This window comes from Pipistrellus hanaki (genome assembly GCF_964339955.1).
Source record: "Pipistrellus hanaki genome assembly, chromosome: 3".
Lineage (NCBI taxonomy): Eukaryota > Metazoa > Chordata > Mammalia > Chiroptera > Vespertilionidae > Pipistrellus > Pipistrellus hanaki.
The window spans coordinates 25,487,944-25,511,547 of record NC_140505.1 but is presented as its reverse complement, the minus strand read 5'-3'; the positions used below and the strand labels follow the sequence as shown (position 1 = coordinate 25,511,547).

The following is a 23,604-nucleotide window of genomic DNA, read 5'->3' as shown; positions in this document are numbered from 1 at the left end:
TAATAAACAAGAATCTAAAGCCACAGGAGTTATACTGTTTGAGTTAATACTTGCTTAAATTAGTGGGGTGTTTTGTTTTGTTTTGTTTTACATTTGGGAAATAAAGGGATTTGCCTTAGAAACTCCTAGGGGAAAAAAAACATAGTAAACTCTTGAATCTTGCTGCCTCTCCCATCACAGCAGAGATGTGACATTTCATACGAATCTAAAAGCCTGCCGAGTGATTTGAATCTGTATACACTCAACATGCAGACTTTTTTTCTTTTAATACAGACTTATTTGTGCAGTATGACTATATTTTTGTTGTTGTTGTTGTTAATCCTCATTCAAGGATTTTTTCCCCATTGATTTTTAGAGAAATTGAAAGAGACCAATTGGTTGCCTCCAGCATGCACCCCAACTGGGGCCAGGGATCGAGCCCACAACTGAAGTATGTGCCCTTGAATGGAATGGAATCTGGGGCCCTTGGGTGCGGGCCTGCTCTCTGACCACTGAACCGAATCGGCCAGGGCGCAGTATGGCTGTATTTTGATGTGGAAAGCTCCATTCTTGGTGCTGCTTTCAATAAAAATAACAACTGTTCCCAAGTTCCAACAGGTTTCTTTAGTAAGAGCTTTCCCCAAAGCTCATGCAATAACGGGAGTTGTTTCAGTGTTACAACATTGCTAACTGTGTTAAGAGATGGATGACTTTTCCTGACACATCAGAACTATTTTTATGATTTGGTACTGTTTATTTGTTTGTTTATTTTCATATGTATTTTAATTTATTTCAAAGAGGAAGGGAAGAGAAAAGAGATAAAAACATCCATGATGAGAGAGAATCATTCATTGGCTGCCTCCTATACACCCCCCACTGGGGATCAAGTCCACAACCGGGGCATGTCCCCTGACTGGAATCAAACTATGACCTTCTGGTTCATAGGTCAATGCTCAACCCCTGAGCCATGCCTGGCAAGGCATTTTTGGTACTGTTTTTAAACAACTTTCTACTACCAATATTCAGCCTGGATGGTCTGCTTAGGTTGAAAAACACTCTATTCACAGGTGTAGTCACCTGGCCACAACACTATACCATTGATGGCTCCCCTGCCACTAGTGATCCCAGCAGGGAGAGCTGACTGCCAATCAGTCTTTAGACTCCTCTCTTCTCATCCCACCCATGATCTACATCGCTGAATAGTCACAGTTCCCTTTAAACTGGATTTTGCAGCTGAGTATCAACAGCATCATGAAGGTCTTTTGGACACAGCATCAGAAATTCAACAAACAACATTCGTCTGTTCCCTAGCATGGAGGGAGTTCTTTGCTGTCCGCCCTGTGGTCACCGACACCCCTTACCTTTGTACCTGTTATACAGCTGCTCCAGCTTCTTCTTGTCCACCGTGTTTTTCATGGATTCCTTGTGGAACGAGTCTGGGTTCTGGAAGAAGTTGTCGGTGGCCACGTCTAGTTTCCACTCATTCTGTGTTAAGCAGTAGATGGCGGTTCTTTCGCCAGCCTGAGTAAATGCCATAAACTGGCGGACCTTGTCCTTCTGAGATGACTTAAGCTTATGCTTTGGGATGCAAAAGAAGCAGGAAAGCCCATGAAGCCAATCCAGAGGTTTGTTTCACCATTCTATTCCTAAGGCCTATAGTTTAACTGGACTTAGTTTTGTTTTGTTTTTCTTGTTGGGTGACTCAACTTCACTTCAGAATTACAGGAAGACAAAGGCTTGTTCTTCATCAGTTAAAAAGACTGCACAGTCTTCTGAAAATTGAAACGACAGCATCTATATAGCAACAGATAGGCAAAGTCTAATCTTCAAAGCATTATGAGAATCAGTATCTTATACAAAACACATTTTGATCTCTACCCACTTCAATTTGCGTGAAGCCCCTTATTTCCCCCCCCTAAGTCTCAGTAAATCCCTCTTTATGACACACAAGGCCCCCGATGAAATGAAGCTGGGTATGTGACCCAAGGCCTGACCATGTCACTGCCACCCAACTGTTCTCTTTGGCTACAATTGATTTCAGGCTCTAATGGATGGAGGAAGGCTTCCCAGTTTGAAAACAACTTTTTATTTTTATTTTTTTAAATTCTTTTATTGATTAAGGTATCACATATTTGTCCTCACCCCCCATTCCAATCCCCCACCCTTCCCCACTCATGCCCCCAACCCCCTATTGTCCCTGACCACTGGTTAGGCTCATATGTGTGCACATAAGTCCTTTGGTTGATCTCTCCCTTTTATCTCCACCCTCCCTCTGAGGTCCAACAGTCTGACCCTTGGCTCCTTATCTCTGGGTCTGTTCTTGTTCATCAGTCTATGTTCACCATTTCCCCTAGATGAGTGAGATCATGTCCTACTAGAAATATAAGAATCAAAAATGAGACAAGCAATAATCGTTATGCTGAAAGGCATATGAATCAATTTGTAGTGAGTGAAAACATCTTTTTAAAAGTTTTTCCCAGTTTAAAATCGGCAGAGCCACATTAATCAACACATTCACACACAATTAAGCATAGTGTGAAAAAAATTTACGGAAGTTCCAAAAGCAGGCACAAAAAGCTTGTTACAGTTAAATGGATATGATACTAATAGCAAGAATGTCTGTGTACGTGAGACAGAAATAAAATAGAAAAATAGGGCAGAGGCTGTGAGGCAGTAAACAGCAAAACTGCCAAGTAACTGTACTATATATAGTATATAATGAAACAAAATAACATCTTAATACTTCCAGATATAGGATGGTAAAGTTTCCATTTATCTAAGGTAACTCGATGAAAATGACACTAGAGAGAAAAGTAATACACTGATTTCTGTAAATCAAAATGGACTCAATCTACTAGATGCTAATACTTTACTCATAAGGGGGAAATTTTTACTTGAGAATTTAAACTCAATCTTGTTTTAAAAAAGATGAGACTTTTTACAGAAACACAAAATAGAATATAACGTACAAAAATATGTAAATGGAAAACAAGCTACAGATGAAGAAACTGATAGGAGGGAAAAAGGAAACTAAGAAAGCCAAGGACACGATACAGACATGCACACCCTATACAAGAGCTGGAAATTAAGCTCCAAGCTTCCCAGTTGCCAAAGCAGGGAAGAAAAGAGGACTGGTTGGAAAACCTATTTTTATAAGATTGAAAAACCTACCGGGGGCCCAGAAGAGACACAGCTCCTCCTGTCACTGAAACCCTGCGGCTGCTCACGAAAGGGCAGTGAGCAGTGTCCCCTCCGTACCAGGCCGACTCCTCACAAAATGCCAACCACAAGCAGCGGGGCAGGCTTCCAGAGCTTTTCTTAAGGCACCCTCCGTGCGTGCGTGCGGAAGCCGAGGGAGCACAGTGTACGCAATTCAGCAGGAGCACAGCCAATGCAGTCCAGTACACTGCTCCCCACTTGGATCTGAGGACCCCCAGGATCCATGACAACACAACCATCTTCATAACGATTCCAAGCCACTCTCCGGCCTTCTCACTCCCAATGGTGTACACTAATGCTTCCAGAGGCTGCACAACTGTGATACCACAACAGAGTGAGTGCAGAACCCTTGAGTACCTATCTTTTATTAAGCTGGACATTAAAGATAATTCGCAAAAAGGTAATGCAATGCAAATACATAATGGTTTTATTGTTATTGTTATTATTAGTAGTATTATTAAGAATATAAATGTTTTTAAACTTTCCATTTCCATTTCTAATATGGCACATACAACCCCCATTAAACAAAAGCTCTTTGGGGTCCCCATAATTTTTTTAAAGCGTATAGGGGATGTGGGACTAAAACATTTGAGAACTGATCTATGGTAACACAGAAAATAAACGAGTTGGCTACTAGGAACAATGTTGATCATTTTGGGTGTTGGGTCCCATTTGGAGTCTGATGAAAGTCACAGAACTTCCTCCAGGAAAACATATGTGGTACATGTGGTGCACACATGTGCATGCAGTTTTGCATGTAATTTCAGGGTTTTCATAGAACACTTAAGCCCATCTATTGGTTCCTCAGAGGATAGGGGATGGTGGAACTCCGATTAAGAACTGATGCCCGGCTAGTGTAATTCAGTGGTTGAGTATCAATTCATGAACCAGGAGGTCATGGTTTGATTCCTGGTCAGAGCACATGCCTGGGTTTCAGACTCAACCCCCAGTAGGGGGTATGCAGGAGGCAGCTGATGAATAATTCTTTCTAATCATTGATGTTTCCTTCTCTCCCTCTCCTTTCCTCTCTCTGAAATCAATTTTTTAAAATGAAGATAAATGCACTTAAAAAAAAGAAAAAAAAGAACTGATGAGCAAGATCAGGAGCTGATTTGTCTCTATTGCAGCTACTTAACTTTTCCATTGCAATGAAAGCAGCCTTATACAACATGCAAATAAGTGCACATGCTGTGTACCAATAAAACTTTATTTACAGCCAAGGCCAGATGGCTCGGTTGGTTGGAGCATCATTCCCTACACCAAAAGGTTGTGGGTTGGATTCCTGGTCAGAGTGTGTACAAGAGGCAACCAATAGATGTTCCCTCTCTCTCTCTCTCTCTCTTTCTCTTTCTCAAATCAATATAAATACATCCTCCGGTGAAGATTAAAAAATATATATTTACAAAAAACAGGCTACTAGCTTGTGGTCTGTAGTTTATAATCTTGATCTATATCCTAGGGTTTATACATGGAATATGTATTCTACACATTATTTCCAGAAATTGAGCCTTTGGAAAGAACTAGAAAAAAAGAGTTGCAGGTATATTCTCTGGTAAGATCAAATTTATCTAAATTAGGGCAGATCCCATACGTTCTGATAGTAAGCTGATAAAAATAAAGCTAGCATCTTTTTATGATAGTCTCCCCCCAGGGAGGGTGGGCAAAGCCAAGCGTTACCTCAGAAAGCTTAAGATAGAAACAGATGTTCAATCTCAAAATGGCACACCATTAAAAATAACCATGATATATTTATTATGGAAATTGCCATCAATGCTAGATTTAAAAACTTTGTCATGGTTGTAAAACAAACTTCAGTATATACACACCATGAAGCATAGTCATAAAAAGAAATAAAGTATTGATGATATGATGTATATGAACCTTGACAATATGCTGAGTGAAAGAAGTCAGTCACAAAAGTTCATATACTGAATAATTCCATTTTTATGAAATATCCAGAAGAGACAAGTCCATAGAGACTGAATGGAGCAGACTGGTGATTGCTAGGGGCTGGAGTGAGGGGAACGGGGAGTGAGTGTTAATAAATGCGGGATTTTCTCGGGGGTGATAAGAATGTTTGGAAATATACAGAGCTGGTGGTAGTAGAACACTGTGAATGTACTAAACGGTACTAAATGCAACTAAAACTCTGTACTTTTTAATGGTTAATTTTATGTAATATAGATACCACTTCAAAAGAAAATTCAGAGTAGTACCCTTGGAACCTTCTAGATTAATCAACAGAGTAACATACTGTCAGGTAACTTAATTATTTAACCAGTTTATATAATTGGTAGATCCATACCAAGTAAATGTTGACAGACAGCTGAAAGATATGATGATGCCTGATCTCAAGGCACTTTTCTTGATAATCAGCTCTTGAAGCTTTTCCTAATATGCAACAAAAAATTATATCAACGTGTAAAGGAGAATGCTTTCTGAAAACCCTGGAAGAGAGATGCAGGAGTATGTGGACCCAGGCCCACAAAGTGGTCTGAAATGTTACTATGTGAAGTTACAAAATGGGTAAACCTGCAGTTAGGAGAAATAAATAGATCCCTCTTCCATTTATTCCAAGTGACTGCTATGTCATAAGACAGATCCTACAACCTTGTACCTCTAAGTGGTATAAAGATACTAGTTATTAATGAACATCAGTAGCCATGGGTCTAAGAATAGCCCATAAGTCTCTGGTTAGAATGAAAAGGAAGGGAACTGTCATTAAAGTTGCAACAATTTGATGTTACCCATTACAAGTTCTTCACAAAATAATAGCAATTAAAAACAAAAATCATTAAGCTAAGTCTAAAGATCGTATGCTAAATTTGCAAACTGCAAGTTGCAATTTGTAAAAAAGGGAACTGGCATAAAGCTGTCTAGAGGAAAAAGCCTCATAAACGAATTTATTATAGGGGAAAGAAGGCGGCTCTGGGCTATTTGAACAGAACTAAATCCATGTAAAACTAACAAAAGTCCATAAACTGGCAGGACCAGAGCTTATCCTGTCAAGAGAATTATACTAATGGTAGCTTTTAAGGGGGGGAGGGACATTTTCTATGTTTCATTGTTTTAGAATATTAAATGTACAAAATTCTTGAAATAAAAACTTGGATAATCCAGCAGAAACGTCAAATAAAATCTCTAACCTATGGAAAAAGTCTCACGTATTTTAACTGTGACCTTGTGAAAAAAAGTCATTTACAAAATCTGGGCATCAAGACTTTTAACCACTCATAAAATGAAAAGAAAAAAAAAATGAAAACAAAAAGTGATTCTTACAATGAATGCCCTTCCACTTAATACAACAAATTTTCTCTTAGGGTCCACTTACTAGGGGCTGTCAGGGCAACCATAATGATCAAATTAATTATATAAACTTGGTCACTGAGACTCTGTTTCAGGCTGGGGGTGGTGGTAAACTCAAGTGTGTCCTGCACACTCTTGGATCTCCAGCCTGGGCAGTGGTTGCACAGTCCTCTTCTGTAAATTAAGCCTTCGTTCCCCTTAAGAGCTGGGGAGAGTGGTCTCTGCCTGCGGGGGGGCGGGGCACATCCTGCCTAAGTCCTCAAGTGCCTCCTGGCTGCACTGCTGACCACCGCCCCCCTTGGTTTCTATGACCACTCTCTCCAGTCTTCCTGCTTCTGACATGACCGTCTCCACCTCCTTCTTGGCCCATCTTCCCAATGGGAGGGTCTGTCTCAGCTTCCACTCTTCCCACTGCACATTCCTCCGGGACTAGTTCTCTCCTGCTTGAAACCTTCTCACTGGCCTCCCAGTCCCCTTAGGACCACGACTAACACTTTCTTCCTGTGCCCTGGAAGACGGCACAATCTGGTTCCCATCCCCTTACACGCTTCCAGCTGGATCCCCTTTCCCTGGCTCTTTGTGCTGAAGCCCGGCAGACCTCCTACCACCTATTCTGTTCTTTCCACCCGGAGGACCGCACGCCTCTGGCTATGCCTCGCAGCCCACTCATATCCGAGAGCTCGGCTCACACTCTGGCTAAGCCTTCCTTGCCTTGGCATCGGACACCACTCACCCACCCCACCACAAGGGTTCCTGGAACCTGTGCCACTCCCTACCACTTATCCCAACTGTAATAAATAGTTGCATGCTTAGTGCTCAGCTCCCCTGCTAGCCAGACGTGGGTCAGAATACCAAACCCATGTCTGACTTGCTCACCATCAAACCCCCAACATTTTGCACACCACCTTCCTTGCAAACATAAATCACTGACTTTTACTGAATGACTGATGAAACCCATCGATTGCCATGGTTTCTACTACATTCCCAAGTAATCGGACATTTCCTGAAACGTCTTTTCTGAGCTCCAGATCTATATTTCCAACGAACATAGTGTCTGACCTTTCTTATTTCCCCCTCGTTACTAGAGTGTCTTCCCACACGAATCAGTTCTTCCCTCTATATTCTCTGTTTTGGTCAATGATATCACCAGCTGCTCAGATGCCCAAAGCCAGAAACTGCTGAGTCCTTTCTTTCCTTTATTCTCCCTTTCTGAATAGTTCCCTAAAAGTCTCCCCCGCCCCCCCCTTCTTTTTTCTCCTCCCCCTCATTCCTACAGACAATCTTTGGCTCAAGTCCTCACTTCTTTCTGCTCTAAATTATTACAACTTCCTAACTCGTCTCCCCGCAGTCCTGACCACCACCGATCCAACCTATCCTCTTTGCCAAAGGCTTTTTTAAAATTTATTTTTAATAAAATACGAACATGATCAAATCACACACGACCCCACTTCTTTAAAAATCTCCTAGGGCTCGGTTATCTCCTAAACTCTACACTCAGCGTCCAAGAGAGGCCCCGCTATGGTCGACCCTGAACTCCACGCTCCAGCCACAAATTAATTACTGGCAACGCTCAACGGCTCCGTCTTGTCCGTTTCATCTCCGAGAGGATGCTGCGTAGGCACGAAAGGTCGCCCCTCCTCGGTCACCCGGCTGCTGGTGCTTCGGGGGAAGCACCGGTCCGAGCCCCCACTCTTGCCCGGTGCCTCCATCCCATCAAACCCCATCCCTGCACCGAGGTCACCGCGCACGTCTCGCCCCAGGTCCTGCGGTTCCCACCTGCGCGCCCCTCCAGCTCCAGCGGCGCCCAGGGCGCAGGAGGGCGCACCGCGACCCGCCGCTCCGGTGACCTTCGAGCCCGGCGCTCCCGGGCCCTCCGACCCCGGATCCTCCCCTCTCCCCTCCCGTCCTCCCGCTCCCCGCCCCGGGAGTGCGGAGGGGCCGGGGAGAAAGCGACGCCGCGGGCCACTTACCATTCTCCCCGGCGCTCCCCGCTCCCCGCTGCTCGCCGGCCCCGCCGTCTGCGCAGGAGCCGCGGCCGCCGCCTCCCTCCCGCTCCGCCCCAGCCCCAGCCGCTCCTTCCTCTTCCCGGGCTCCCTGGACACCCGCCCGGGGAGGGGCGCAGGGGAGGCGCACAGGGGAGGCGGTGACAGGTCCCGCGGAGCGAACTACAACTCCCGGCGTGCACCATCCGCCCGGGAGCCGGCCGGCCCGGGCCTCGCCCCTCTCAGCCCGCCCGCCCCGCCCCAAACTCCGACTCCTTAGGGCTAGTGCGCCCGGTGCCGACAGTCCTCAGGCCCGCCCTTCCTACAAATCCCGACGTGCACTGCGCCACCCAGAGGCCCAAGGTACCCGGATCCCGCTCCTTCCTACAAATCCCAGCGAGCACCGCGCCGCCCGGGAGCCGACAAGGGTGCCCACCCCCTTAAAGGGGCAGCTACTCCCTCGTGACCGTGTCTGTGGAGACGGCGATCGCGAGAGGGGGTCGGGCGGCTCGGGGTGTCCCCGTGACCGGACCCGGTCCGGGTCTCTGTCCCTGCACCAGAGGCAGCCCCGCCGCCTGCGAAGGGATGCGGGGAAGCCGCGTCGCTGACCACCCTTCGCCACCCGGCGCCGGAGAGCCGGTCCCAGGATGTGCGGCGTCCGGAGCATCCAGGTGAGCGCCGCACGGGGCTCGGGCGAGAGGCTCGGAGCCTCCGGTCCTGCCCGAAGTTCCGGCCCTCGGGGCTCCCTCCCTGGGTCTCTCCTCCCGGGAGTCTTCCCTTCCCGGGGCTTCCCTCGGGGCGGGTCTCCCTTCCTCTCCTCTCTTCTCTCCTCTCCGAGGGTCCCTCGGACGAGGGCCTTTCTGCCCCCAGCGCCCCGCTCTTCCTTCCGCCTCCTGCGCGGGGGGCCTGCGGAGAGAGAGGAGGCTCGTCCAGCCTTCCTCACAGCCGCCCGGGCAGACCGGGGCCCCGGCGGTGGACCCGGGATTGCGTTCCGGGGGTGCGATGGGGCCGAGGCGCGAAGTGCAGTCTTGATGCGTAAAGCGGGGGGAGCCGCCCGAGGCTGCAGATCCAGGACCGGTGGGCGTGCAGTCCCTCAGCCGGCTGCACCCTAACTTGGGTGTCAGGTTCCTGTTGCCATAGCGGGTCTACTAGCAGGGTCACACGGAAGACCTAACGCCTCCTGCCAACTGGCCGTTCTGGGCCATCACCCAGGAAAGACGGGGGGACCCGCCGGGGGGGACCCAGCGAGGGCTGGGATTCAGCGCCCAGCGCATCTCCCCGCGCCGGAAAGCGGGGGGGAGGGGGGTGCAGGGGTGCCGGTATGGGTCACTTCCCCCTTCCCCAGGACTCCTGCAGTTCCCTTCTTCTGCCCCCTCGTCCGCTTTCCCGGCTCTAAAGGAAGAGCAGACGCAGGTCGCTGACCTCCAACCCCCCTCGCAGGCCCTGGGTCTCAATGCTTTTTGCATCTCACCTGAAAGCACCTGAGTTAATGTGATGGCTATTCTAAACGCCGCCCCTTTGGAACACACGCTCTGACGTTCACGTGATGTTAGATCGTATGATGACCTAGGTATACGATAGCCCAGCCTTTTCATAGTTATGCTTTTTTTTCTTCTTCTTCTGGTTATTCTTTGGATCAGAGCATCTTACAGGGTTCCAAATTTCTCCTGCAATATTGATTTTTTTTTTTTAAAGTAGTGTCTCAGTGATTGGATTACTCCATGGACTGTTTCGTTTTTGTAGAGTTTAATTAACAATTAAACACCTTAAAGATTTTTAATGTCCATAAGAATTTTCTTTCTCCCTTTCTTAACTAATTTTCCAGTTCTTTTATTAATCCGATATGAATAACCATAGATTGTATTTTCAGGATAAGTGCTTTATTTATTTATTTTTTAACTTTTTATTTATTTATTTAAGGTGCTTTATTTTTTTTTAAATAAATACACTTTACATCCTTCAATTTGTTAAATTTTAAAATAAGCTTTTAAAGTTGAATCCTCCATAAATTAGATTGCGGAAGATTGTGTGGGGGAGTTTCTTCCCTAGATCTTTCCACAAGCTCCTCCTTTGTTACCTGTTCAGTTCCTGGTTTTTGTTTGTTTGTTTGTTTTTGTTTGTTTTGCTGAACCTGGAAGTGTTAGTGGTATCATGAGGAAATTCTGATTTTAAACCATGAAATAAAAATATTCTTCATATTTTAGTTTTTCAGAGGAAGCTAAATAACTGGTACTGGACCCCCTGTTCTTGCCACACCCACACTGCTTGCTCCAGAATTTTCTGCACATAACCCAAGCTCCAGGTCAGTGCCCCCCACCGCTGGGGCCAGGCTCAGCTGGGTGGGTGAAGCTAGCATCCCCGCTTGGGCTGTCCTGTGAACTGTGGGCTGCAGGTGGCCTGTGCCAGGCAGACAGTGCTGTGCAGTGAGTAAGTTAGACTCTTTTTTAAAAAAAATATATTTTATTGATTTTTTCAGAGAGGAAGGGAGAGGGATAGAGAGTTAGAAACATCGATGAGAAACATTGACCAGCTGCCTCTTGCATCCCCCACTGCCTCTTGCACACCCCCCACTGGGGATGTGCCTGCAACCAAGGTACATGCCCTTGACGGGAATCGGACCTGGAACCTTTCACTCCACAGGCTGACGCTCTATCCATTGAACCTGGAACCTTTCAGTCCACAGGCTGACGCTCTATCCATTGAGCCAAACCGGTTTCAGCTAAATTAGACTCTTTTTCAGCAGTTGATCTGGTAAATCTGAGTGGTCTGGAAGGTTCCAATGAAGAGAAGGGAAGGGGGATCTTGTGACTGCACAGGAGCCAGAGGCTGGGCAGCAGAGCTACAAGGTTTTCAAGTTTTAGCCCATTATAAAGAATTGAAAAAAGACTAACTGCTTCTGCTCCCCTCTGCTGGCCTCCCCTTTCCCTAAAGGGACTCCATACCCTAGGGCTCTGGGCTCTGGGGGCCGGAGCAGCAGATGTGTAAGTAGAAGTTCCCTCAGATACTCTGTAGTCGTGATGGGGCTCACGGTTAGAGGTGTGTGGGAGAAATCTTTAACTTTAGTGACTTTGTTCTGAAAAAGCCTAATCTGAGATTACATTATTATGCTTTGCTTTTCTGTAGAATAAGAGTAATGGGATTTTAAGGTAAAATGACAATAAATTAAAAGTATCAGAAGTTCTTTTGAGCAGGCTTATTGATGAACCCATTTGCCCTTTTATTTTATTTTATTTTATTTTTTTAAATATATTTTATTGATTTCTTACAGAGAGGAAGGGAGAGAGATAGAGAGCTAGAAACGTCGATGAGAGAGAAACATCGGCCAGCTGCCCCTTGCACACCCCCTACCAGGGGATGTGCCCGCAACTGATGTACATGCCCTTGACCGGAATTGAACCTGGGACCCTTCAGTCCGCAGACCGATGCTCCACCACTGAGCCAAACCGGTTTTGGCTGCCCTTTTATTTTAAATAATTTTAGACATTTATTACAAATATTTTTCTTCTTAACCAAATGACCTTATCAATTTAAAAGTTTTGAGATACCTGTTCTACACTTAGAAAAACAAGCAAAACTCGTTAGAAATTGGGTAAGTTAGGGAAATGTGTGTGTGTGTGGTGTGTGTGTGTGTATTTTTATTTATTTTAATCCTAACTTGAGGACATGCTTAAAAAAGGAAGAGAGAGAAACATTGATCGGTTGCCTTCCGTACTCTTCTTAACTGGGGATCAAACCCACAATCCAAATATATGCTCTGACCAGGAATTGAACCATCAACCCTTCAGTGCACAGGAGGATGGATGCTCAACCAACTGAGCCACTCAGGCTGGGTGGGGAGATATATTTTAATTAATGTTAGAATAGAAACTTTTTCAAATACAAACTTTGGGGGAGAGGTTGTGCTCAAAGTATTGATTTTACTATTGCTCTGAGTGAAAAACAACCTAGGGTTTTACTGTAGCTGAGTCTTCCTGAAAATAATGACTCTGGCTCTGTTTTAGGGCATTTTCTAGCTTTTTAAAGATAAAAAAATGTCATGGGCTTGGTTTCTTGCTCTGCAATGTAAAAGGTGGTCATTACATGTAATAAAGATTTAGAGGGAAAAAATAAACATTTATATAGGATTCTTAAAACTCTTCTGAGGTGATTGTAGATTCACATGTAGTTGTAAGAAATAACGCAGAGAAATCCTGTAGACCCTTTGCCCAGTTTTTCCCAATGGTAGCTCCTTACAAAGCTAGCATAAGCAGGAAATTGCACTGATATAATCCACCCCCTTATTCAAATTGCACCAGTATCACATGCATGTGTGTGTGTATCACGATTTGTACAATTCTATCACATGCGTAGATTTGTGTGGCCACACCACTGTCAAGATACAGAACATTTCTGTCCCACAGGTCCCTCCTGCTACCTTATTATAGTCACAACCATTTTCTCACCCTTCCCTGACAACCACAATCTGTTCTCCAGCTCTACAGGTTGTCATTCAAGAATGTTGTGTAAATGGAATCGTGCAGTGTGTGTGACAGGCTTGAGGTCTGACCCAGGTTGTATGTATCAGTAGTTCCAAGATACAGTGGTGCCTCGCATAAAGAACGCCTCGCACAGCGAACGCTGCACACAACGAACTTCATTTCATGATTCATACAACGAACTTCGTTTCACACAACGAAGTCGCCCGAGCTTCCACGACCGCTTTGCCCGAGCTTCCACGACTGCTTCGCCCGAGCTTCCATGATCGCTGCCGATGTATTGCATCCTTCCGCGCAGGCACTGCAGCCAGTCGTTAGTCACTGCGCTTAACTTAAGTACGTATCGCGGCAATCGTTCTTCATTACGAATTAAATCACGCACGTATCACGGCAGTTGTCCTTTTAAGTTAAACTCAATACACTGTATCCGGATTCAGCTGAAGCAAACAGGATCAACGATCTTTACTCCGATACTCTTGTCCGTTATTTCCGGCAGATGTTGGAGAAAAGAGAAAAACAAACGACTTTGGACAGGTTTTTCATGAAACCATCGGCCAAAAAGCAGAAAATGGATGAAGATGTGCAAGATTCGGTAGACTCTACTTAGTCTGTCTTAAAATTTAAAAAATGTGTGTTTTTTTTAAAAAAAATTATGTTTTTAGATGTATCTAAATAAAAATAATAACAAAAAATTTATCTTTTTTTATGTCATCTTAGCATATTTTATGATACAGAACGAATTATTTTTTTTAACATGTATTGTTATGGGAAAACGCGTTTCACATAACGAACTTTTCGCATAACAAACTTGCTCCTGGAACGAATTAAGTTCGTTGTGTGAGGCACCACTGTATAGAAACTTGAAGAATCTATACTAATAAAAGGGTAATATGTTAATTAGACTGAGAGATCTTCTGGACAAAGCCATGGTGATAGGGCCGCGGCAGAGGCAATTAAGGGTGATCAGGCTAAGAGGGGAGGGCAATTGGGGGTGATCAGGCTGGTGGGGGGGAGGGCAGTTGGGGATGAGCAGGCCAGCAGAGGGGAGGCATTTGGGGGCAAGCAGGCCAGCAGGCAGAGTGGTTAGAGGCCATCAGGCAGACAGGCAGGTGAGTAGTTAGGAACCAGTAGTCTTGGATTTCCAGAGGGATGCCCCCCTGAGGGGTCCCAGATTGGAGAGGGTACAGGCTGGGCTGAAGGACACTTTCACACCCATCCCCATGCACAAATTTCATGCGCCTGGCCACTAGTTTGTTATAAAAACATAACAAATCCCAAACGTGTCTTTTTAGTAATGAAATATAATAATAACAAAATAACACTGGAGCTAAAAATGTTTACTATTCACTCAGGAATAAACATGTTACAATTTAGTAGTCCATAGGATTTGGTAGCCAAGTTTTAAGGGAAAATGAGTTTATGAAAAAGGAGTGATTCATATTTTAAGGGTCTAAAAAAAATTTTAGTTTTATGTTGATAATTTAAGCTTGTTTCAGTGGAAATATTAGTTTGATTACAACTAAAATTCTCAAACATTTCTCATAAAAATTAATAGCTCCCTCTGGTATCATGGTGTGTAGAGGAATAGTTAATTAATTCCAGGGACTTGTTGAAAGAAGGAACTGGGAATTAAAAAAGGGATATTCATTCACACACAAACTGTGCAGCGGGTTATTTTTCTGAAGTTTGAAATCCATAAAAATCACTTCGGTGGGGAAATGGGGGGCATTAATGAAGCATCTGACATTTCTGTCTTGGTTCTGAAATATACTAAAGTGTACACTTCTGAAGTAACGATTCAATTCTTGCTCTCCCTTTGGACAATAGAAGCTTAGCAATTAAATGAGTCATTAAACTAACAGATCAACTGTATTGTAGGTATTACTGTGATTGGTTAATCGTTTATTTATTTTTAAGGTGGGAACATTTACTTAGAGTATTAAAACTGTAACAAACAGTAGGTTCTCACTTATCCTATCTTCTTAAGAAGTGAACTGTTCTAGGTAAGTGAATTCTTGTAACATTAGGAGTTGAAGCATCTAAAAATGTATTGAAATTGAATAATCTCCTGACTTTTTAACCAGAATATAGTCCTTTTTTTGGTGACTTTTCATTGTCATTCTGAACGTTGGTGGCTCTGCTAGCCTCCAGGAGTGGTATTTTTAGGATCTGCTGAAGTGCATAGAACAGTTCGGCCCTCACCAGGTCACCTAGGCTGCTAGTCTTTGCTGAGTTCTTTTTCCTAAGCTCTGTTTTTGTCTTCACTCTCTATTGGCTATCATTTCCGGGTTTGGTCAGAATTCTAGCTGTAGAAATAACACACTTTTATATTTGCTGCATTTAATCTGCTTTGCCTGGGAAACCACATTAAATTGATTAGCGTTAGGATTATCAGGAAAATTAAAGTATGAAGAAACAGCTGAAACCAGTTTGGCTCAGTGGTAGAGCGTCGGCCTGCAGACTGAAAGGTCCCAGGTTCAATTCCGGTCAAGGGCATGTACATTGGTTGCGGGCACATCCCCGGAAGGGGGTGTGCAAGAGGCAGCTGGTCGATGTCTCTCTCATCGTCGTTTCTAGTTCTCTATTTCTTTCCCTTCCTCTCTGTAAAAAATTAATAATATATATATATATATATATATATATATATATATATATATATATTTTAAAGTATGAAGAAACATTTTAGTAAACAGATCCCCAGGTAGGGGAAATACTGGTTTATTTTGCAGTTGAGTAAGAATTCTTGGCATGATAATCCTCTGGATGCTACTATTAAGAATGATTAGATGGTGTATGTGAATGTTTTATTTCCTGTGTAAAGTTGTGTTTTGTTTTCTTTTTTGGCCTATGCTCTTGTGTCCAGTGAGCTCCTAGTTGCCAGGTGAAGTTTTTAGGGTGTATCTTACTGGCCTTTCTTGCATTTGTTACTCCTTCCTCCTTTAGTCTATTCTACGACCTCTGAGGTCATTTTTTTCTTAGTGACCCAGCTGCCACAGCTGCCTCCTGCTCCTTGATAAAGCTTTCCTGCCCTGTAATCTGGACACCACAGCTGCAGCGCCCTCTGCTGCCTGCACTGAAACCTTCACCTTGTCGTGTCCAGGGCCCTGTCTGTGCTTCAGTTGCCAGATAAAACCATACTCATTGCTGGAGGCCTTCCTGAGGGGATGGAGCTTGAGTTTGGATGATTGGAAATGTTTCAATGTTTTATAAAGCCCCGGAGACCCAGATGTGATTATATTTGGAGATTTTATTGTGTATCCTTGCTATTTCACTAGCACTTAATAGACTGACTTTGAAAATTTAGCAAAAGTTCCAGCTGATTTGGGAAAGCAAACGATATGGCAAAGCAAGCTAATAGTACCTCAAAACGTATCATGTCTGGAATGATCTGGAGCATGCTTCCCCCAGGTGGTTCACTGACTTGTAAAGTGTCTGGCCTTTGATACGTGAAGCCTTTTACATAGAAGTGGTTTTGTCTTTTGCGCTTGGTAGACTTAGTAGATATATGAGGCTGAGTTTTTTTCTTTAAAAACATTTCCTTTAAATTCAGACATAATCTCTAGTCTCAGTTCTTACCAGGCACATACCTTTTATTTTATTTTTTAAAAATATATTTTTATTGATTTTTCCCAGAGAGGAAGGGAGAGGGACAGACAGCTAGAAACATCAATGAGAGAGAATCATCTACCAGCCGCCTCCTGCACACCCCCCACTGGGGATGTGCCCGCAACCAATGCACATGCCCCTGACCGGAATCGAACCTGGGACCCCTCAGTCCGCAGGCCGACGCTCTATCCACTGAGCCAAACCAGTTTCGGCAAGGCACATACCTTTTAGCATTCAGTATTTGAACTTAACCTCAGTGCAATAAATAGTTCAGATGTTAATATTAATATAGGAAAAAATAACTTTTTTTCAGAACAGTGATAGTTTTCTGGATATAATTATTTTATTTAATACTTTAACCCTGATTTCAGTAATGATGAATCATCATTCAACTAGATGTGGTACTAAATCTTTTTTTTTTCCCCCAGCTGAAAATGTGTATCTAAAATGCAAACTCAGCTTAGCAAAAATCTTTGGACTGCCTTGCCCTGTCGTCTAAAATCGGATCATGAAGGTATTGGAAAAAAATTACTTGTGGATGTTGCTCCCATTGCTTCATTTGATAGCAAATGCTGCGGAACATGAAGGGGTAGCGAAACACGCCATCAAGTTACACCGCGGCAAAGGGGCAGCCACCACGCAGAGGAAGCAGTGGCTCCTAGACAGCTGCAGAAAGCTCTCCGGGCTTCTTCGCCAGAAGACTGTGGTTCTCAACAAGCTGAAAAATGCAATCAGAGCGGTGGAGAAAGACGCGGGCCTGTCGGATGAAGAGAAGCTGTTCCAGGTGCACACATTTGAAATCTTTCAAAAAGAGCTGAATGAGAGTGAAAATTCCGTCTTTCAGGCCATCTATGGACTCCAAAGAGCCCTGCAGGGAGATTACAAAGACGTGGTGAACATGAAAGAGAGCAGCCGGCAGCGCCTGGAGGCCTTGAGAGAAGCTGCCATAAAGGTTAGCCATCTTGCTCATTAACCCAAAGAGCCATTCACACTCTGAGCTGGGAAGTAGAGGGGAAGGGGAAATGCAGAGTGGGCTGAAGCTTCAGTAGGGGTCATCTGTTAGGGGCACCTGTTCATGATAATCACGCCCAGAGAAAATCCCTTTTGCATAATGTCTTAGCGTAGTTACATTTCATCACTTCTAGAAGGAGTCATTCTCATGCTTTTTTAATATTGTGAAATACTTGGGTTATTAAAATACTTAACTGAAGTTATCCCATAAACTGATGTGGAAATAAATGTATTTGTAACTGCAGTCAACATTTTGAGTTTCTAACAAGAATTCCTTTCTGTGTGAAGGTTGGCTTTCTTTAAGGATTTTAAAAGGATACTTTTAAAATGAGAAGATACCATTACTGTAACAGATATGATATTTATTATGTAATTTCTTATAGCCATCATTTAAGCCAAACTTAAAATATGTAAAATATAATTTCATCTTCATAGAAAGGCTATGGTATTATTACATAGCTTAAAAAGTAGAGAAGATACAGATTTATTAAACTTTCTTTACCAAAGTATGGCATTTTGGGTAGAAATACAGTCAGATGCCACATAACAGTGTTCTCTTCAGTGATGGACTGAATATATATGATGGTGGTCCTTGACTTTCCGTAATTGACGGGAGCTAGAATTATACATTTATGAGCAGGAATATTGGATAGAGTGTGTTGGTGTGGTTGGACCAGGTACCTGCATCGAAGTGATATTCTGGTTTATTTTTTAATAAACCCCATTCTTTATTTCTTAAAATGAATAGGAAGAGACAGAATATGTGGAACTTCTGGCAGCAGAAAAACATCAAGTTGAAGCCCTTAAAAATATGCAACATCAAAACAAAAGTTTATCCATGCTTGATGAAATTCTTGAAGATGTAAGAAAGGCAGCTGATCGTTTAGAGGAGGAAATAGAAGAACATGCTTTTGATGACAATAAATCAGTAAGTAACATTCCAGAAAAAGTCCTTCTTTGCCTGCTGAGACTGAGCTACTTCCTGAAAGATGTGTTGTTGAAATGGTTTGCATGTATATGTTTAGTGTAGGTTGAAAACAAAGAAAACTAAAATATAAAAATAATTTGGCTTGGTGCTGCAGAGGTATACTAGTTATCCTTTATTTCCTCATGTTTTGTCAGTCCCCCCTCAGTGGCTCATCTTTGTTTCCCAGTTGTGCTCTCAGTAGGATTGGGACTGGTTTCAAGAAGGCTTGCTCTGGACAGTTTGGTTTCAATGCTGACTGGCCACGGGAGCAATAAACTCCTTATAGGAAATGATCTCCATATCAAAAGCAAGATTTTAGACTGCTCACTGTTACATGTTCAGGAGGGGAATAAATGAGATTAGTGTTGAAAATTGTGAGTCTTGGAATGGACTCAGAAATGGGTTAGGTAATAAAAAAACAAACAAACAAACAAAAAAACAAAGTACACATAAAAACCCAACAAATTAGAACAAGATCAGAAGAAAAAGATGGCAGAATGAAAATTGAGTGAAAGGAATGGGGTGTTTTTAAAATTTTCTAATTACAGGAGGAGAACTCATAGCATTTTAAGGGCTATCAATTTTTGAAAGAATATGCCCTTGAAAGTAAAACACTCGTTCCCTCTAATCACTGCTCCCTAAACACTTCTGTACTCCTAGGGCATCGGGGTTTTCCCCACACCAAACAGTTCTCAAGTTCTGACTCTACCTGGGCTTAGTATAGACTCCACAGATAAGGGCTCAGTCCAAGACTATCTTCTCAATGTAAGACACCAAGCCCAAGCACCTTGGAGGATCCCACAGCCCTTCTCCATGAGTTCCATACTTTGCTAGAGCAGCTCACAGAACTCAAGAAAGCAGTTTACTTACTAGATTGCCAGTTAAAGGATACAACTCAGGAAGAGCCAGATGGAAGAGGTTCATGGGGCAAAGTGTGAGGAAAGAGTATAGCGTTCTCATGCCCTCTGAACCCCGTTCTTGAAGGATTTTCATGGAAGTTTCATTATATAAGTTTGTGATTAATTCAGTCTCCAGACCCTCTCCCCTCTTGGAGGTCTAGATAGGGCTGAAAGGTCAACCCTCTCGTCATATGCTCAGTTCCTCTGATGACCAGCCCAGTCCTGTGGTTACCTAAGGGCTTTCCAAATAGCACCTCACAAATATAAACTCGTGTAAGGTTGCTAGGGCTTGTGCTTAATAATTAGATACTTCTTTCACCTTGCTCGGGAGCTATTTTAGGAACCAAGGACACAACTATAACAAGAGATGTTTCCATCACTCATTATCACTTAGAGAATTATATGTGTTTGCGGAGCTATAAGCCAAGAAAGGGGATGAAGACCCATGGAACAGGCAAAAGTAGGTCTACAGTTCATATGGCAAAAGTCATGCAGGCTATGATTATGATAATACAAGAATAAACTCATGTACTCACAACTGTAAACCTACTTTTGCCTACCCCTGTATTTTTACACATCACAATGTCACCTGCAGAATTAGGTAAAGTAGATATTTAGAAGTAATAGAAATCTTAAACACTTCCATCCTTAAAATCACTTTTTGTAATTGAAAATTTTCAAGTTAATGCTAATGAACATTTATTGATCTTCACACTTGACAAAATACTAAAAACGTAACTATTATTCTTCTGTGTAGAATTTATTCTCTAGATATTGAACTTGAAAACACTTTATTGATTTTTATTACATAATATTGGTTAATCTTACAGGTCAAAGGGGTCAACTTTGAGGCAGTGCTGAGGGTGGAGGAAGAAGAGGCCAACTCCAAGCAAAATCGCACAAAACAGGAAGTGGAGGATGACTTAGGTCTTAGCATGCTGATTGACTCCCAGAACAACCAGTATATTTTGACCAAGCCCAGAGATTCAACAATCCCACGTGCCGATCACCACTTCATAAAGGTAGTCTGTCTGTCTGCTTGTTCTCCTCTCAAAATTGTGTGCTGGGCTTAATTTCCACAACTCCCCTCCCAGCTCCTGGTATACGTGTCAAATAAGATCAAGCTCTATTTTCTGAGCATTATATTAGTGTATGCAGCCCTCTTCCTAGTAGAGAGAGTCTACTAGAATTTCCTATGTTTTCTGTAATTTAAAACATTTACTTTTAACTTTTTATTTGCCCCCAAAAGAATGAAGCATTTTAAATGTTTAAAATGAAAATTAATTTTGTTTTGGAGAGTTTGGAAGACTTTTTGAATTATATAATGGGATTAAAGCTTCAGCTATCTAAAACCGAAATTCACTAAAATAGAACATTCTTATGAAGCAGAGAAGTTTTGGCTAATAATCGCATATGGCTTTCTTTGGACTGGGCGTTGGGTTGTAGTGTGAGAACTCTCTCCTCTACCCGTGACTGGCATTCCAGACTGAGTTAGGTACAGACCTCTGAACTCTAGGGAAACCATTCTAGAATATAGAATTATGTAAAGGCTTAAAGTTGATGGTGTTATGGTTCAAGATCACTGTTTGGGTTTGGACAGAAATAGGGAATAGATATGAGTGACATGGTTCAGCCTGCTCAGGGAAGGCTGGCAGGGTCTAGATAAACTGTCAGGTCTCAAGCAGAGCTCCCCGACACAGGAAAAGAAACCCAGGCAAATTACCTACTCTTAGAGATGGTGTCAACACAGGCTGAGAGGAAAATCGGGGCTACTGTGAGGGGCAGACCCCTATATAAATAGACTTGAATCATTAGATAAAACTCAGCAGATGTATTGCTTTCTTTGGTTGTGGCTGGAATAGCAGCTGGGAAGGGCTGAGTCTGCAAAATGAACACATTAGTGTCCTCTAAATGGGTGCGGTCTCCTCTATAAGTTACTCTTAAAGGTAATACATAATTTCTGGGGAAATATTTTGAGACTATAACTATCCCGCTCATTGTCAAACTTTCACCAGTAGTTATAGCAGTGACTGATGATTCTTGCCTAAGTTTGTGTTAATTGACATAATAACATCACATTTACGACTGTGATGGTTATATTGACTTTATGTGGTGGGAAAACCAATGGAGAAGGTAAGTAGTTAAACTAGGACACCAGCTCTGAAGATTTCCCAGATGAGAAAACTAAATAGAGCTATTTAGTTCCGAATTTTTAGAATACTATTACAGGATTTAAGCAAAACAGACAAATTTTGCTATAATTGTTAAACCATTAGGAGCTAATGTCGTCTATTCCCAGAATAGATTCTGCATGTTTTCAACTTCTCTGTAGTACACTGTAGTAGAAAAAAATTTCTTCCCTTAGTTTCATCATCTGTCCTTTATTCTCATTCAGTGAAATCATGATACTATCCCAGCCTACTTTCTCCATTAACCAGCCTTTCTTGCCAACTATTATCTTAAATTTTTTTATTTCTTGTTTATTCTTGCATTAGGACATTGTTACCATAGGAATGTTGTCTTTACCCTGTGGCTGGCTATGCACAACAATAGGATTGCCTACAATGTTTGGCTATATTATTTGTGGTGTTCTTCTGGGACCTTCAGGACTAAATAGTATTAAGGTAAGAACACAATTTAACCATCGCAGTGTTTGTTTAACAGTCCAAAAGAAACATCCATGAAAACATTCATAAAAAGTTTTGAACTTGAATTAATGAAGATAACAATTTCTTACGAATCATAGTAAAGAAGATGCCCTTTAAAGTTTCATAAGAAAGCTCTATACCATAAGAAAATAATTTTGTTCGTTAAGGAAAGGGTGAATAGACTAGCGAAAATAACCCTGATCATGTCTTTAAATTATATTATTGTAGTTCTAAAGATTCTATGTCTAGTAGTTGATGGACTAGATTATTCAGAGATTAAAAGCAACTAAAAATGTAAGATTAAATGTATTTCTTAAAATTCTTAGTACATTGAAAACTGATAAAGTAGTGAGGAATTATTAATCATAAATGTAAGGTATTGTGAGAACCCCAAGAGAGTGAGGCACTGAAGTTGCTTTTGCTAGAGGCTGTTTGATGAACAAATCGAAGTGAGCGTCATCTTACACTGACAGCATTTTTTATAGTAAGGAGGTCCCAGCATTTTGGGGGTTTCAAAATTTCTCACTTAAATACGCACAATTTGGACAAAATGGAAAGAGTGCGCCAAGGATAGGTGCCATGAGCCCACACTGAAGGAACAATATAGGACGGTGAAAAATAGGCAACAGAATTTGCAGACCTCACTGATGCTTCCCAGTTGGATAGAATAGGAGTAGACAAATGGGGGAGAGTTGTGGAATGCTCCACTTGCAGCCTCAGTTCCTCACTGCTGATTAACATGTGTATCGGGTCAAAAGGACCTCTGTGATGTACTCAGACTGGAAAACAGCAGAAGAAGGTGCAAAGAAATCATCACACCAGACTAATTATTTTTACTTATTTACTTATTTTAATATATTTTTATTGATTTCAGAGAGGAAGGGAGAAGGAGAGAGAGATAGAAACATCAATGAGAGAGAATCATTTATCGGCTGCCTCCTGCACCGCCCCCTCCCCCTCTTCACTGGGCATTGAGCCTGAAACCCAGGCATGTGCCCTTGGCTGGAGTCGAACCTGGGATCCTTCAGTCTGCAGGCTGACGCTCTATCCACTAAGCCAAGCTGGCTAGGGTTATTATAATTCTTAATAAATCAGCTATACCATGGAAAAATAATGTAATTACAGTAGTCCAAGATAAAAATGCAAGAGCACACGAGTCAAAAATGGAAGGTGGGTAAGAGAAAGTATAATTACTAAAATAGGTATCTTTTCCTAGGAGGAAGTTGATAGGCTTTCATTTATTAAGTTGAGAAGTACAGGTTTAAGTATGTTACTTTGAAGTTGTAGGTTACAGCCTAATTTTTAAAAGGGAAGAAAATTAAAATTAAAAATAGCAGTCAGGAAACATAAAAATCAGAAGACATGAAAGAAGTAAAAAAAAAAGTATCTGTTTTAACAATAAATGTAAATAGAATAAACTTTCCTATTAAAAGATATAGGTCTGCAGATAATATGGAGGAGAGTACAATAAAGATTAAGTCAAAATAAAGTGCTGGCGAGGATGTGAAGAAA

At 42.5% G+C, this 23,604-nt stretch overlaps 2 protein-coding genes across 29 annotated transcripts in view; one reads left to right on the top strand and one right to left on the bottom strand.

Moving 5' to 3' along the window:
* DCUN1D2 (defective in cullin neddylation 1 domain containing 2) overlaps positions 1-8,628 on the bottom strand; it is a 30,903-nt gene extending 22,275 nt beyond the window's left edge. Inside the window, exons 1-2 of one of the 25 annotated variants that reach the window (XM_084879917.1) lie at positions 8,475-8,628; positions 1,341-1,773 (exon numbers count right to left, since the gene is read on the bottom strand). In XM_084879917.1, the coding sequence (XP_084736043.1) occupies positions 1,341-1,515 (175 nt within the window). In that variant the 5' untranslated portion in view covers positions 1,516-1,773; positions 8,475-8,628. Of the gene's footprint in view, positions 1-1,340; positions 1,774-3,150; positions 4,437-8,280; positions 8,394-8,474 lie in introns of those variants that run through there. The other 24 variants (XM_084879909.1, XM_084879898.1, XM_084879905.1 and 21 more) reach the window with 24 other exon arrangements.
* A 287-nt stretch (positions 8,629-8,915) lies between these two features.
* Positions 8,916-23,604, top strand: part of TMCO3 (transmembrane and coiled-coil domains 3) — a 40,053-nt gene continuing 25,364 nt past the window's right edge. For 2 of the 4 annotated variants that reach the window (XM_084879836.1, XM_084879835.1), the window contains exons 1-4: positions 17,061-17,519; positions 18,327-18,506; positions 20,275-20,466; positions 21,940-22,068. In XM_084879836.1, coding sequence (XP_084735962.1) covers positions 17,076-17,519; positions 18,327-18,506; positions 20,275-20,466; positions 21,940-22,068 — 945 coding nt within the window. In that variant the 5' untranslated portion in view covers positions 17,061-17,075. Of the gene's footprint in view, positions 9,158-16,995; positions 17,520-18,326; positions 18,507-20,274; positions 20,467-21,939; positions 22,069-23,604 lie in introns of those variants that run through there. The other 2 variants (XM_084879837.1, XM_084879834.1) reach the window with 2 other exon arrangements.